The sequence below is a fragment of the Xenopus laevis genome, chromosome 1L (genome assembly GCF_017654675.1).
Source record: "Xenopus laevis strain J_2021 chromosome 1L, Xenopus_laevis_v10.1, whole genome shotgun sequence".
NCBI lineage: Eukaryota > Metazoa > Chordata > Amphibia > Anura > Pipidae > Xenopus > Xenopus laevis.
In genome coordinates, this window is record NC_054371.1 from 206,466,808 (window position 1) to 206,483,591 (window position 16,784).

The window sequence follows — 16,784 nt, forward strand, 5'->3', positions numbered from 1 at the left end:
CAATTGTAATAAATGTATATTGTAAAGTTGCTTAGAATTATGTATTAGGTAAAACATATTTTTGGGGGTTTAATGTATTGTAAAAAAAAAAAAAAAATACAGCAGGGCATATACAAAGTGTGCTATACAAATAAAAATATACCTTCAGTTATGGATACTAGAGGTTATTTGTGTCTGTGGCTTTTTGGGACTTTTTCCCTGCCCTTCTGGGTTTAAGAATTCCCCTAACCAGCAGCATGTGACTGCATAAAAGCACCGACACTTCACAATGCTCAGCCCAGCAGCCAATCTCAAGTCCCCTTTCATTGCCTCTAACACTAACAGCCAGTCAGACAGCTCCTCTTATCTCTGCCCTGCACACCAATTAGCTGGACTTTTAAATCCCTGCAGTGCCTGTGAGTAACTCAGTTCCAGGAAGAGACTGCTGAGTCTTGTTTAAGACAGCGAGCAGAGGGAAACTATAGTACCTAGTTGGTAGTGATATATACGATAAATAAATGGTGAGTAGATAGTAGTGGATTGTATAGCAAGTAGTGAAGAGAAGAGAGTGTGTCACACAGTACAAAGGAGAATCTATTGCTAGGTCTGTATAGTGTGTACTAGGGTGAAGTGCCTGCTGGGATCTACTGCTTCTGTCCTGTGACTATCTGGACTAGGGAAAAGCGATTGACAGCTCCTGTTGGTATCACAACGTGAGCAAAGAAGAAATAAAAGTGCTGAGTCCTGTTGGTGCTCCATATACAATACTGGGGAGACAGCTGAGGATTGGTGACTTAGTACTGGGAAGAAGAGACAGAACCCTGCTGGTGCCACAAAGTGAGTACTGGGAGACTATTTTAGATTGCAAGCTCAGTGGAGCCAATTCTGTTTATTGGTATATCCTGTGGCCACTAACATAACTGAAATGGAACTGAATGTATACTTTATGCAGAGGAATTGTCACTATGAAACCAAATGACATTAACAGATACTTTTGCTTTCACTTTGTGCGGCTGCTGCTGTCCTAAACATGATTTTGTTCATCTGAAAACAATGTTGCTAAGCAAACACCTTGCAATTAAAAAAACAATTTAAGCCATTTATAAGTATAGGAAGTTATGCTAAAGCGACAAAGCCAGTAACGTATAAAGGTGTAGTGCAGGGACCCAGTAACCTGTGGCCATTAGTTGTTGAACCGGCATGGCTGAGGCTGATGTATTGCTTGTTTTGGAGGTGACATTATTCATATACAGCCATAGAAAAGCCCCATCTGTTTCCAACCACAAGGCTTGCAGTTCTATAACAAACGTACAGTTGCATCAATGTTCAAAATATCCTCTCCGGGCCAAAAACAAATTAACATGGGCAGCAATAAAGCGAGTTCTGCAGCAGCTGAGGTGAGCCCTGTGCTGATGACCTCAAACATGGTACTCTGCCAAATCAACTTTTTTAGCTAATTATTTATGGTGCAGTTGCAGAGGTTCATTTGTTAATGGAGTGTTTTAAAGGGCCACACTCACCCTAAAGTAAGCAAATTGTATGAAAAGTCTGTACTTGTGGCAGTTGTACAACGAGGAGGATGACGTTAATCTGCTCTCTGCCTCAGTGACATTTGTTTATCCCCAATTAAAGGGTAGAGTCAGCCCCTGCTGTGTGTGATCTCAAGTCCCAAGACTTTACTTAATGTGAGACATTAAAAGGATTGTCTGCCGCTGTGTTATGCAATGTCTCCCTCAGCCACTCCCCAAAATTAACTGCTAATGTGCTGCAGAACCCTGCATGTATTAACCACGGACCAGACTTGATTTCAATTAATTGCCTTTGGAAGGTATCCCATAAAACCTGATGTTTGTTTTTATTACAAAGAAATCCCCTGTGCAAACCTAATTCCTCATTCCTTCCGAGAGCTGGCTGCAGTTTTATCCTGGCAACTGTGCTTTTATTGTTGCCAGCTAACTTGGTTCATGCCAGGGAGCAGAGAATAAAAGACAGTGGGCCCCAGGCAGGTGGCAAATAATGGCTTGTGTGAGCACATCATGCAAAAAGCACTGAGGGTTCCAAGAGTTAAATCTCTCTGTGACTTCTATGTGAAATCACAGGGAGAAGTGAAATCAGGTTCTGTCCCACTGCTCTCGCACACACAGAGGGGAGGGTGGGCAAACGGAAGGAAATCTTATGACTTTCACATTGCCATTCAGAAAGCCTCTCCTGATCACTGTCGAACAGTCTGAAGACTTCCTTGCCAGCCACACTCATAGACAAGGAGGGAATTAAAGGATTTTGGTCATTGAAGCTTAATTACTTCCAACCATTTGCTTGCCTGGCATTGGTGTGAAACCATCGTAACCAGGTAGGTGGGACTTGCAGCCCTCCAGCCATAGTTACCTTACTACACTGAGTACCCCATCAGCTGTTGAGGAGTGCTGGGAGTTGTAGCTGAGGGGTGTAGGTCTGCTTTCTTTACTCAGTAGTCTTATTGTAGTACAGATATAGGATCTGTTATCCAGAAAGCTCTGAATTAAGGCATGTCTCCCATGATATAGTATTTTGTTCTCCTATGAACCCACTTTGTAACCCCCGGTGAGGGAGTCAAATGCGCGGATCTGTAAGCTAACAGCAAGCTTTAGACATACAGCAAGAAGGGTCAGGTTTTTATTTAGAGAGGGAACTCATACGAACAATCAATTTTTTATTTTATTATTTCAGTAATACTAGGGCTCTAGTTCTCTTCAATTGTGAATTTCACCAAAAGAGACAGAAAGAAGACACATGCCTGAATTTGCTGCTGGAGAAATTAATGTTGTGCCATATGTCCAAATCATTACTAGTTACTGGCAGGGCTGGTTGTAAGGTAGGAGTAGAGGACTTGTTCGGAGCTTCTAGCATCCGGAAGGTCTCCTGTAGGAAGATGCACAAAAAAATAACAAAAAGCTGCAGGGAATGCTGGGAGTTGTAGTAGAATATCCACTACAGAACCATGGGCTATACATCCCTGATTTGTTGTTTTGTTTCAGCCTTCCGACATTGTCAGGGTCCTCCATGCTCACTGGCTTTAGGGTTTGGTAAATTATTTCCCTCAGTAGGAACCTCCTCAGTGATAATGGTGCTGTTAAGATGCTAAATCATCTCAGTGCCTGGGGTCACCTTCGGTATCCGGTTCCATTTCGTCAATCTAAAGTTGCCTCTGATCTATGGGAATAACCCATTAAAGAGCTCATGGGATTTGTATAGTAGCCTGTCCCTCCCCCCTGTATCAGAGGATCAGTAACAAGCTTCCTTTCTCATTCCCCACACAGAACTGTGGCAATATCTCTATTTGCTTCTTGGATTTGACCATAAAATATACCAGGGCTTTCTAGTCATTTGCAGAACATGTACAAACATATTAATAGAAGGGTGCAGCCTCTCTAGTATCATATCCTCATTTTTTTTTCCATTTTCTCATGGCCCCACATGTCAGAGAGGGAAGGCTCATAATTACTGTGTTTGTTTTGCTCTCGCTATAACATTCCTGCCTTTAGGAGAGTCTGACCCCAGAGCTGATGTGTCTTAAGTTTTAAGGGCTGAAGGGTCCTTCATTTCAATTGTTGGGTAATTCCGCACAGAAAGCCTTCTGTATCTGGAAACATATTTTTATATGTATTCAATTGGTGGAAACTACTATATAACTTCCCTTTTTTGTTGTTCAAAATTGTGGTCCAAGACATTATCTTTTCTGTGGGTTTTCGGTCTGCATACATTCCAACTAAAACCCTGCTTGTTCCTCTCCCAACTCTTCCAACTTATTGTGGATCTTCATCTGAGGTTCTGTCTGTGCTTTTGAGCTGACTATCTTTTTTTCTAGGTATGTTTTACTGGGCTGTAAGTGCCTTTGGTAATGCCTTTCCCTCTCTGTGGGAATGTCTTGGAAGAGCACAAAGCCAATCTCAGAAGTCTTATCTCCACAGGGATAACTAATCCGTGACCAGTCAGAGCATTAGAACCTTTATGTGGCTCCAGTAGCCAGTCATTAGCGTCTTTGGTAGGCTGCAGTAGCTGGTCATTAGAATCTTTGTGGGGCTCCAGTAGCCAGTCATTAAAAACGTTGTGTTCCCTGAGCAACCAATCATTACAAATTTTACATGCCTCTAGCAGCCAGTCATTAGAAGCTTCACGTGGCTCCAGTATCCAGTCATTAGAACCTTCATGTGGCTCCAGTAGTCAGTCATTAGAGTGTTGACAATTCCAAATTCTTTCATAGGAACCACAGCAAAATATATACAAAATGATGGGCTCTATGTGTTAATGGCTGTTTGTTCCTTCCTTCAGCAGGTCATAAAATGCACAATTACCTTTAAACGGTCCAAACTGCAGCCCTATGGCCTCCGCCGCATTGGTACCAGAATCCCACAGCCACGTGCTGGCTGAATTTGACTCCCTTGATCCTTTGCTTTCGGCTCTTCGTTTGGATTCTAATCGTTTGAAGGTAAGTTTTTCTCTCTTTTATTTGTAAATAGCAGCATAATTTTTATACACTTCATTTATTTTGTGTGTTTTATTTTCAGTGTACTTGCCTGTCCGTGTCTCGAAAATGGCTGGCGCTAGGAAGTTCTGGTGGAGGCCTAAACCTCATACAAAGGGATGGGTGGAAGCAACGTCTCTTTCTTACTCACAAGGTATTATAGTCAACTGCAACTCATCCTTTCCAACAAGGTGATGCACTGGTATAGCAGCCAGATGACTTGTGTACCACATTCCAACACATAGCAAACATCACAGTGCCACTTATTACACAAAGAAACCTTGCTCAGTAAAGGGGTATTTTATTTTCACTGTAACGCTTCTTTAAACACTGTGTAAGACTGGGTTATTTATTAAAATCCAAATGTTAAATTCTTGGGAAAATTCAAGTTTTTCTCTCTTGAAAACATTTTTAGAGGAAAAAAAACTAATTTTTCGAGATTTATTATACCTCAATGCTGCAAAAAGCCTGAATCGGGAAATAGGGCATCTCAGACCTGTCGAGGTCCTGTATAAGTCAATGGGAGAAGCACCTATATCAATATAAAGTTTTCATGGTCTGCGCTGGCTTTAACCCGAAAATCTGACTTTTTTTTTTATAAGGCAAAAATTTGATTAAAACGGGAAAAAAGCCTGAAAGCCTTTGTTTGTTTTTTAATTAATAAATAAGCTAAAATCTGGCATAGGGAGTTTGGTTGAGGTTTTGTTTTTTTTTTAATTAGTTTTTTTAATAAAATATGAGATAAATTCAGATTTTAGTAAATAACACCCTGGGTGTTTGCTGTTTTGATTTTAGGCTTAGCATTAGGTTTAGGTGTTATTAAATTAGGGTTATAATATAGGGGATACTTATCTCCTAATTTAGCATCTTGGCAAAACCCTCACTCCAAAATGCATTTGTGTTTGTGGATTAAGAGCTGCCAGCACTAATCTTTCAGGCAGCTGTCAGTATGGCTAGTCCGTATCACTAGAAAACTCAAGTTTTTAGAGGAAAAAAAAAACTAACATTTTTGGAGATTTATTGTACCTCAATGCTACAAAAAGCCTGAATTGTAAAATCTGCCATCTCAGACCCGTCGAGGTCCTGTATCCGTCAAGTTTTTGCGGCCTGCGCTGGGTTTAGCCCGGAAATCTGACTTTTTTCAAGCAAAATCTTGAAAAATCCGATTCATTTGGGGAAAAAAGCCTAAAAAATTTGAGCAATCGGGTTTTCGCTAAAATCAAGTTTTTTTTTTATTAATAAATAAGCTAAAATCTGGAATGGGGAGTTGGGTCAAGGTTTTTTTTAAATAAAATATGAGATAAATTTGGATTTTAGTAAATATCCCCCTGGGTGTTTGGATTTTAGGGTTAGCATTACACTTAAGTGTTTTAAAGTTAGGGTTATAATATAGGGGATAATTACCTTCTAATTTAGCATCTTGGCCAAACCCTAACTCCAAAATGCATGTGTTTGTGGACCAATAGATGCCAGTTCTAATGTTTCAGGCAGCTGTCAATATGAATGGACTTGGGTGTTTATGTCCTGGCTAGTGTGAGATCAGTATGATCAGGGGATCAATGTGACTTGTAAGGTTGGTTAAAGGAAACGTGTGCTTCTGAAATGTACCTGTAGCTTTAAGTTCTTTTATTTTGTCATTTTTGGAGCTTATGTTTTTCTTTCTTTGAAATTTAGGAAGGTGCCATTTCTCGTGTTTCTTGCTGCAGTCATGATGAAGACTATGTAGCTGTGGCAACCAGGTAAATCATCTGATTTCCGACACTGCTCAGAGGTTCGGCTATGTAACAGGGACATGATTTATACTGTTCTGAGGGTGTGACCAACTGCAAATTACCTTTTTACCTTTATGTGTATAGTAATATCTGAAGGGAAGGACCTACAATATTTTAAAGCTTTGGCCATTGCTTTATTTACAGACATTCTGATCATAGAAGCATGGGCTCAGGGATACAGCACCCACACATTTTAAAACACCTGATGTACAGCATAAGCACAATCAAAAGGGGTGCAGTACTGACCTTTTAACAGAGAGCCGCCTGTAATGGAATTGTCAGGCATTTATTATTGCATAAGGACACCCGTACCCGTTTCCTAAAGAAATGGCCGTTCCTATATTACCTCCTCCTCGTAACAGAGAAAATTTATATTTGTGCTGAAAATGGCCAAGGACCTGTTAAAGGTCACAGCAACCAGTAAGCTGTTAGATTTTGAACAGGTGATCAAAAATATTGCCTGCTCATTGGTTACTATAGGTAATTAGAACCTTAGCAATTTTTGCACCTTTTATTACGTAACCTCCCCCTAGACCTTTATTTTGTTTGTTCAAGCCTTCACTACAGCCTCTGGTAATGTTAATCAAGAATAATATAGAGGTATTCTTTGACAAGGAAATGTTTATTTATTTTGGTGTTTTGGCAGCCAGGGTATGGTGGTGGTCTGGGAACTGAATCAAGAGCGTCGCGGGAAACCAGAGAGGATCTATGTATCATCAGAGCACAGGGGAAGGAAGGTGACTGCCCTCTGCTGGGACACAGCTGTGCTACGTGTCTTTGTAGGGGATCATCTAGGCAAAGTGACAGCGATCAAACTAAACTCATCTAAACAAGGAAAGGTAAAATAAACTTGTTTTTGTGTCCCCTACATATCTGAAACTCACATTTCTAGTTCCCTTTACTCCCTTCTAATCAGGTCAGTAACTGATCTCAGCTGTGGCGTAACTAGATATTACTGCAAATTATTTTTCAGGCATGTCTAAAGGTTGACCTGTTTTAATAATATTTATTGAAATTAAATATGAATTAGGGCCTCATGGGGCCCCTATACCTCCTGGTCCCCTCTGCAGCCGCAGGGTCTGCTTCCTCTGTAGTTACACCCCTGGATCTCAGATTGTGATGAGATGTGGCTGAATTAGGGCTAGATGGGCAGTTTTTGGGCCCTGAGCATGAGCAAGAAACCAGAAAAACTTGGCAGGGCAACCCCATGAATGCATCAAAACAAAAAAGTGCCACCATCAGATTCCTGTGCCACAGGCAAGGTTTCCACAGAGCCCATTCTGTAATATATATATAATGTAACTATAATCTCCATCTGTGTTTGTTGGAACACCTCTGGTCCACCTCGGACCTTGCTTGCCTGCTAACCTGTAGTCATATTTAGCCCCTTCTCAGGTTTGTTTTGTTCAGGGGTGTAACAATAGGGTTAGGAGCAACTGCTTGGGGCAGAGGGGTGTAAAGGAGCCAGTGCAGGACATTTTTGTTCAGTTTTCATTTAAATTAAGTAATTTGAGTGTAAGCTGTATATAATACTTCTAAAAGTTTTTGTTTTGGGGTTCAGTAACATCTTGTTATGCCACTGATTTTGTTTTGGACAGGCAGCCCCTGCTTTCGTCATGTTTCCTGTTCAGATCATCACCACTGTCGACTCCCGCGTGGTACAACTGGACTATCTGGACGGCAAATTGCTCATATCCTCCCGAACACGTTCCTATTTATGTGATACTGAGAGGTAATGCTTTATGCTTATACTTTGCAATTGCATATACTGACTGCTTGGGTGGCTGGCAGGGTACATTATGAGTTGCATGGCTTCAGTTTATTTATAAGAGCAGGTTACAGTTGACTTCCTCTCTTTACCTAGGGAAAAATTTTGGAAAATTGGCAACAAGGAGAGGGATGGTGATTATGGAGCCTGCTTTTTTCCCGCTGGAAGGAACTTGGTTGGCCAGCAGCCATTAATTTACTGCGCTCGACCTGGGTCCCGGATGTGGGAAGTGAACTTTGAAGGAGAGGTGCAAAGTACTCATCAGTTCAAGCAACTCCTGTCCTCTCCACCTCTTCCCGTTATTCGTTTACGGTAAAAAACTATAAACCCAGCCTGCCGAGGCTTATTAACATCTGCAGTAAGCCGTAATGATGAGGATAAAAGTGATGTCTGACATATTGTACTACCCATATCATTACATGTCACATGAGCCATCACATTCTGCTTTTATCACTCTTGGCTCATCATGTGACACTTAACATGGTGTTAATGTGCAGTTTATCTTATGCATTATAGCCCTTTAAGTTGTTGGGGGAACAACAGGTCCCAGCATTTCTCTGCAAATAAAAGCTGGGGCTCATTGGCTGTCTTGGCGATCAGACTAAAAGGCAATGTTTATGGGTTTAAAGCATGGCTTGAAGTGTTGTCCTGCTAGTTATTTCCTACCTGACGAATTCCTGTAAATAAAGATTGCAGAAGATTGCATGCATGTTTGTACAGGTATGGGATCCATTATCTGGAAACCTGTTATCCAGAAATCCATTATCCAGAAAGCTCAGAATTAAGGAAAGGCCATCTCCCACAGACTCCATTTTATCCAAATAATTCACATTTTAACAAATTATTTCCATTTTCACTGTAATAATAAAACCGTACCTTGTACTTGATCCCAACTAAGATATAATTAATCCTTATTGGAAGCAAAACCAGCCTATTGTGGGTATTTAATTATTACATGATTTACTAGTAGACTTAAGGTATGAAGATCCAAATTACAGAAAGATCCGTTATCTGGAAAACCTTAGGTCCTGAGCATTCTGGATAATAGGTCCCATACCTGTATTATATTTGCTACAGCATGTAATGAAATGTATTTTTTTCCTTCTGTATCTTTAGATTAGACCTTCAGTATGATTCCACCCCTGGACCCCCACAGTCTTTAGCATTCACTAAACTCTTGTACTTAAGGTGAGACCTCTTGGTGCCATTTGTATTAATTTCCCAGGTCCATGGTTATCAGTTGAAGAGGGGGGGACATTTGTCTCGAAAAGTATAATTCTTCCAAACAGTTAATCCTGGCACTTCTAAAATACTAAATAATAGAATAAATAATAATAATAATATATTATTTATTATATTTATTAAATTATTAAGTATAATGAAATAATAAAAACTACCAACCATTGAATTGAATTGAATTTTGTTTTTTTGTGTTTTTGTTTATAATGGTTTCACCCTTAATTTAAATGATTTTCAAACGTTGCCATTGCAACCACATTACTTATATATCTTTAACATAACTGGCCAAAAATGTAATTTCAAACCTAAGCCTAGTTAAGGATTTGCTTCTGCCCTTGTGTTTTTTATTTTTGTTTTTTAAATTTTTGTAGCACAGTGCCAGAGCTAGGGAAGTGGAGCTTGTGGCAATTGAGAAAGACGGACTGCTCTGATTCTAGAGTGCCAGGCAAATGGCTTATATGTCTTTATATTTGTATATCCCACAAATCAAAACAATATTTGTTTTCTCTTCCTTAGTGAACACAGCGTGCTGACGTGGACAGACCGGACAATTTACATCTTTATTCCCCAGAATGTGCAGGTTCTACTGTGGAGTGAAGTAAGAGGTCAGAATTATTTCTGTTTTCCAAATTTAATTTACTATCAACTTACTTTAGCTCCTAAATATCCAGTAATTATTAATTTAAATATGTAACCTTGAAGGGCACAATGAGAGTCTGACATGGCTACCATGCATTAGAAAATGAAATGTAATGAATATTTTACATTGTTCTCTGCCACAGAAGAATTTTGCTTCATGCTGAGGAAAAACATTCTTGAACTATACAATAGGCATTTCCCGAAGCATTTATATGTACTGGGTGAAATACATTGGGGTTATTTATTTGCCTGTGTACTCTCTTAACTGCCATCCTTTTGAATTTATGAGTGATCAATTTGTATTTTATTCCATTTCTATTCAGGGTTTCATGAAAACAGTAATTTTGTCAATCTTACTGTGGATTTGCTTTTTAGTGCAGCAAAACATCATGCAGAGAAAGGCTAAGGGGTAGATTTATCAAAGAGTGAAGTTAGAGATCTCCACAGTCCGCAGAGTGAAATACCGCCTCTCTCCATTCATTTCTATGGGATTTTTAAAGACATATTTATCAAATGGTGAACTTTAACGATCACCCTTTGATAAATACGCCTTTAAAAATCCCATAGAAATGAATGGAGAGAGGCGGTATTTCTCTGTGGACTGTGGAGAACTTCTACTCCATAGAGTTGCATGGTCATTTTAAAATTTTGATCCTTGAGTTTGCATAACATGATACACAATGATGTAATATTATTAGAAAAGACTGAGGGATAGCACTTTGAGGCATTCAGGCGACAACCATCTGTGTGCAGAGCTCATTTGTGTTTGGCAAATAATAATTGTGACTGTTTCCCTGAGCAAATACATATGTTACTTCTTGTAGACATCCAAGACCTATCCATTTATAAGAATGAGCTGTTCTGTCTGCACCATGATGGCAAGGTCTCGCACTTCTCCTTGCTTCCAGTGGAGCGATGTGTTGAACGTCTTATCAAAAGAAGCTGCTGGGATCTGGCTGCCAGGGTTTGCCACTTGTTCCAGAACATCATTGTTTTAAGTAAAGTGAGTAGGAGTTTTTGAAAGTACAGTGTATTGGGTTTGAGAGTTCTTTCATCCAGTGGGAGGTGCGGAGCAGAACACTTAACCTGCTGCTATTTCAGTCTAAATAAGCAATATGTTTGTGAAAATTCTCATTCATCCAGGTCATGGTATATCTGTAGAGATAAATCAAATTAGCTGCTGTGTTTTTTTTGAAGATGTTTCACTAGTCATCCAACTGGCTTTCTCATGAGAAAAAACATAGCAAGTCCAGTTGATTTGACTTATTCTACAGATATCTAAATAAGCCCTTTGTTCTGCACTTTTAACACTCCTGCGCTTGCATCCAGGGCAGTAACATAACTATCAGTGCGGGGGGCATGGGTGCAGGCAAAGAAAACACCTTTCCCCCCCGACGCAGGCCTCTGTGCAATAGCACTCCCTGTAGTTCTGCCATTAAAGGAGAAGGAAAGCTATGAAGGCATTTTATTGCCAATAGATTAGCTGCAATAGTGCAAGCTAGAATGCTATATTTATTCTGTAGAATGTTTTACCATACCTGAGTAAAAAGCTCTAGAAACTCTCTGTTTGTTTAGGATAGGAGCTGCAGTATTAACATGGTGTGACATCACTTCCTGCCTGAGTCTCTCCCTGCTCACTTATAGCTCTGGGCTCAGATTACAGCAGAGAAGGGGGGGGGGAAGAGGAGCAAACTGAGCATGCTCACGCCCAGGGCAATGAGGTTTAAGCTGAAGGCAGGAAGTCTGATACAGAAGCCCATGAGTACACAATAGAAGGAAAGAAATGCTGTGTTTCTTTTGACAGGGGACTCAGAGCAGCATTACTTTGGGGGTTTTCTGGTATATTTAGATGGACCTTTCTGATAAGGCTTACTTAGTTTTAACCTTTCCTTCTCCTTTAATCCGGGGCAATTGGCGAATTCCCTATTTGACTATAAGCTCCACTAAGGCATGTAAATGATGTAGAATATGTTTGTGCTATAGAAATAATAATCGCTCTATGACCTCTGTGAAGCTAAACTGGTATATATGTAAAACAAGACAAATCTCTTGCACTACAGACAAATAGTCCCAGGTGGCATGCATCACTATTCAGTATATTCCAAACATTCCTGCTGAAACAAATTTAGTCTCAGTCATGTCCATGCAGCGGTGCAATAAATGTAAATGAGCCATTCTGGTGAATGCTAATTGATCCTTTCATGGCTCTTGAAAGGACTCTTTGTGCATCTACTCCTATGTAGCCGTGTATAAGTATCTAGAATCCCTGCCATAAACGAAGACTGGATCTCTGCTTTTACCAGAAAGCAACTGAAGCAATGACATGAGCACCAGGAAATGTGGCTCAGCATGCACAAAACTGCACTGCTTTATTTAATAAGGCGAAGGAAAGGTTAAAACTCAATAAGCTTTATCAGAAAGGTCTATATAAATACACCAGTAAACCCTCAAAGTAAAGTTGCTCTGAGTCCTCTGTCAAAAGAAACACTGCATTTTTCTGTCTTTCTATTATGAACACATCAGCTTCTGTATCAGATTTCCTATTTTCAGCTTCAGGACTTGAGCTTGAACATGCTCAGTTATCTCCTCTCCCCTCCTTGCTGTAATCTGAGCCCAGAGCTATAAGTGAGCAGGGAGAGACTCGGGTAGGAAGTGATGTCACAGCAAGCTAATATGGCAGCTGCTATCCTAAACAAATTGATACAATGTCTAGAGCTGTTTACTCAGGTAGGAAACAGCATTCTAAAGAATAAAAATGACGTTCTAGCTTGCACTGTTGTGGCTAATCTATTGGCAATAAACTGCCTTGGTAGCTTTCCTTCTCCTTTAATATTAGGAATTGTTTTCAGGTACAAGTACATTTATAAGGCTTTTTTTGAGGAATCATGAAGCGGCGTGCAAACTGCAATGTACAGGGCTCCTCTGTGCATCTTATCCATATGGTATATGAACTCTGTGTGCTGCCACACAGTTTTTATAGTAAAATGTTGTGGCTTATTTAATTATAACAGATGTTAATAGTAATACAAACTCAGTGTTCCAGGTTCACTACTAACATAAATCGAATGAACCTGTTGTTAATGCCAGTCAGTAAATAAGCTGCTGTATTTTTCCTTCAGGGTTGGTTCAGCAACCGAACTCAGGCCTACTTTAGTATTTGTAATAAAATGACCAAGTGCTTAGGTTGGTCCATGCTCCGTGTATCCTGATTTCTTTGTTTTGCTGTTAAGGGAAGGAAAGTCTTGCCCATGGACAAACTAGAACACTTGAAGGCCCAGCTGGACATTGTAACACAGCAAGAATCCATTGCTCAGCTTGAAGATTTGATGTCCAAGCTTGAACCTCTGGATTCAGCCTGCAGCAGCAGACGGAGCAGTATCTCCTCACATGTGAGTTCACTTTGGCTAGGATTTATATATAGTTTTTGCCAATGACCTGTTGAGGACACGGTAGGACAATGAAGCCGAAGCTTGATCCTCCCGGAAGAAGAATGCTGGCAAAAACTGTAGCCAAGATCATTTTAAACGTTATCTAATGCAAAGTCTCATGCCAGCCAAATTTTCTTTTCTATGGAGTTAAAGATTTTTAGACGCTGTAAGGATGTTGTGGTCAGCAGAGACCAAACATTATAGCTCAGTAGGCTTTGCTGGATCTCCATCAGGATCTGCAACTTTTCTAGCTTGACCCCAAGACTCAGGTTCTTTTGAAATAAAACGATGTTCCATTTTATAGAAAGTCTGTTTTCTGTGGACTGTTTAGGGATCATTTATTGCTTTCTATGGCTTGGATTTATTTATTATTGCTTTCTATAGCTTGTATTTTGTATTGGTAATCTAATCGTGTTAGTGGCTATGCTTTCATTTGACTTTACGCCAAGGGAAATAAAGTCAAAGTAAATTCCATTGTAGGAAAGTTTCAATGTGTTGGACTGTGGAATCTATCGGGTTATCAGCCGCAGAGGTAGCCAATCCGATGAAGACTGTGAGTCCTTACACAGCCAAACATTGTCTGAGGACGACCGATTACGAGAACAAGAGGAAGAGCAAGGAGATCTTGGTAAGTTTTGGTTCTTCTATTAAAGGGGTAGTTCACCCTTAATTTGAACTTATAGTATAATGAGGCAGTGATATTCTGAGATGTATTTGTTCTTCATTTGTATGTTGTTGTTTTTTTAAATTATTCAACTTTTTGTTCAGCAGCTCTCCAGCTTGGAGTTTTAGCAGCTATATTGTTGCTAGGGTCCAATTGACACTAGCTACCAGGCAGTGTTTTGAATGAGAGACAGAAAAAAAGAAAACCATAAGGTCTGAAAGATTATAAATAAAAATTAACTATAAGATTGTAGCCTTTCAGAGCAACAGTTTTTGGTTTCTGGGGTCAGTGACCCTCGTTTAGGAAAATAATATTTGAACATATTATACTAGATTGTAACCGGAAATGAGCATTCGGGTGGGACAAAAACAATTAAGTTTGGTCATTCATGTAATGTTTGTTAATTCACGTGATACAAATGTAATGTTTCACTTTTCAAAGCTGCTGCCTATTAACAAGAGCAAGGTGTCCTTTTATTTGCTTTTTTGAAGATAAATAGATTGCCAGAACAGCCAGTCTGCTTTTGTGGTTTCCAGGGACAATGAACCTGACAACCAGAAAACATTTGGAATTGGTGCTTTTGTGACATCAATATTTAAAGTTGAATTTCCCCTTTATGAAATTTGTACTTCCCATTGACTTTTATATTGTAAGTCTATTTAGGTGTAAAAATGGGGCTTAATTGTGGTGTAAAACACTTTTATAAATAGGTGTGCAAGAGTTTTTTTTTTTTTTTTTGTGCAAGAGTTTTTACTTTTGGAAATAATTTGGCTTCTTTTACCTGCTGCAACTTTGTGAATATTCCCATTGGGGTGTGAACAGGATGCAGTTATTCTAGTTCTCCAACACCATGAGTGTCACAGCAGAAAGCGATTGGTACTGTCAGTGTGATTGCTAGCATTTGTACTGCTGCCAATAATAATAATATAATGATAATAAAATAATCCCCAAACCATAATGAGTATTCCAGTAATCACTCCTGCGTGTTTCCTGATCACGTTTGCTTGTTGCATCATGAAAGATCCCAACATGAACTGGAGCTTACTGCAACCATTAGGAATCGTAGGGTGGGGATTATTTATCTCGGTTCTTTATCCATAACACACCATGTCCATGCTTTTTTTGTTTTATATTGTCATTTGTACTTTATCTTCACTTGTCAGACAATGTATCTCATGCGTCCATGACGGCTGACAGTGATCGAAATGAGACTTTGCTTCCATTTAACATCCAATTGCCATTTCGTTCCACCTCTCCACGTGTGTCCCTGCAGGCAATGAAAGACAGGTAACTTCTCTGAAAGGACTGGTCAATGTCGCCTGCCTTGTGTTCTCTAGAGCTCAGCTATCTCTCTGCGTTGCTTGTTCAACAACTGGAAACTTTGTACAGTGCAAGCCAAAGCAATTTTTATGGCGTGGGCCTTTGTTTTAAATATCAGCAGAGTGTGTTTATATACACAAGATGCACCATGTGTGAATAGCGCATTATGATGAATGCATAGGGGGCTGGTTTATTAATGTTTGCTTTTTTTGCTTGTTAAGAATAGAAATGAGAGCAGGCTGATGTCCTGCAATTGCCTACTAAATTATTTAGACATACATAAAAATCAATAGGCCAATCCCTGTATTAAAACACAGACTGAAATAATGAAACTATTCGGGTAACCAGTTTCCCATCTCTTTTACTTTTTAGCTCTCATTAATCTTGCATTAAAGGGGATCTTTTCAAATTTAACATGAAACCAAAATTTTTTTTTTTTTCAGTAACACACCTATACCCATTATAAAAATATTTAAAAATCTTAGCTGTCAGTCATATATTGTCTGCCCCACCTTTATGCCTTGGGTATAGAGAAGGGGCAGGCAATTACCTTCACTTTCCATTCTGCATTTCTTCACTGCGCTCCTTACATTCCCCTTCTCTCCTCACCATCTAATTGTGTTGCCAGTGCATGGGCATCAGGTCCCCCATTCTGGCACATAAACAAGATTTTGGCTTGATACAAAGCTTGCACTTATGTGCATTTTAGAGGGTAACCGATGGGGGGTTATTTATCCAACTCCGAATATCCGAACCTCAAATAATTCGAAGTTTTCGGACCAAAAAAAAAACACTACGAATTTTTCGAGATTTATTAAAGTCCAATGGTCTAAAACTGTAGAATCCGGCTCTTGAGGTCCTGTATAAGTCAATGGGGAAGGTCCCAGTGTCTGCGCTGATGTCTGTACCGCTATTCAGTGATTTCGGGTGGTTCAGTGCAAAAAAAACTCAGAAAACTCCAAAACTAATCGTAGTTTTTGCAGAAAACTCCGAACAATTCAGAGTTTTCAGGGAAAGCTCCGAAGTTTTCTGAGTTTTTCCTGACCCTATTTTTTTGGGCTTTTTTCTTCATAAATAAGGTCCATTTGGGAATTCAGAGTTGCTCGGAGTTGCATATAAGAAATACTGAGATAAATTCGGACCTTGATAAATAACCCCCTAAGTGTAGTGTGTCAGTGCATTAGAATGCTGGCAGGGCTAGATCAACCTCTTACCAAATCAGAGAACTTGAATATTCAAAATGCCAACTGCAATATGAACAGCAACAACACATGTGAAATGATCATTGGAATAGCTATAATTTACTGGGCCATTCAAATTTTTTAGGGCCACCTAATTGTTTGTTTTCAAACTAGGGATGCACTAAATCCCTGATTTGGTTCAGAATTTGGCAGAATCAGAGACATTTTTATCAGGATTTGGCAGAATCCAAGTGCATGGCCAAACCAAATCCGAAGACAAGCTTTTTGGGTGC

At 39.6% G+C, this 16,784-nt stretch overlaps 1 protein-coding gene across 6 annotated transcripts in view; it reads left to right on the forward strand.

Moving 5' to 3' along the window:
• Window positions 1-16,784, forward strand: part of hps5.L (Hermansky-Pudlak syndrome 5 L homeolog) — a 35,030-nt gene that overhangs the window by 6,315 nt on the left and 11,931 nt on the right. The window contains exons 1-14 of one of the 6 annotated variants that reach the window (XM_018265895.2): window positions 144-816; window positions 2,178-2,329; window positions 4,288-4,444; window positions 4,524-4,634; window positions 6,155-6,219; window positions 6,899-7,091; window positions 7,851-7,984; window positions 8,117-8,332; window positions 9,137-9,208; window positions 9,776-9,864; window positions 10,723-10,901; window positions 13,129-13,287; window positions 13,807-13,954; window positions 15,154-15,277. In XM_018265895.2, coding sequence (XP_018121384.1) covers window positions 4,337-4,444; window positions 4,524-4,634; window positions 6,155-6,219; window positions 6,899-7,091; window positions 7,851-7,984; window positions 8,117-8,332; window positions 9,137-9,208; window positions 9,776-9,864; window positions 10,723-10,901; window positions 13,129-13,287; window positions 13,807-13,954; window positions 15,154-15,277 — 1,598 coding nt within the window. In that variant the 5' untranslated portion in view covers window positions 144-816; window positions 2,178-2,329; window positions 4,288-4,336. Of the gene's footprint in view, window positions 1-143; window positions 817-2,177; window positions 2,330-4,287; window positions 4,445-4,523; window positions 4,635-6,154; window positions 6,220-6,898; window positions 7,092-7,850; window positions 7,985-8,116; window positions 8,333-9,136; window positions 9,209-9,775; window positions 9,865-10,722; window positions 10,902-13,128; window positions 13,288-13,806; window positions 13,955-15,153; window positions 15,278-16,784 lie in introns of those variants that run through there. The other 5 variants (XM_041569208.1, XM_018265889.2, XM_018265901.2 and 2 more) reach the window with 5 other exon arrangements.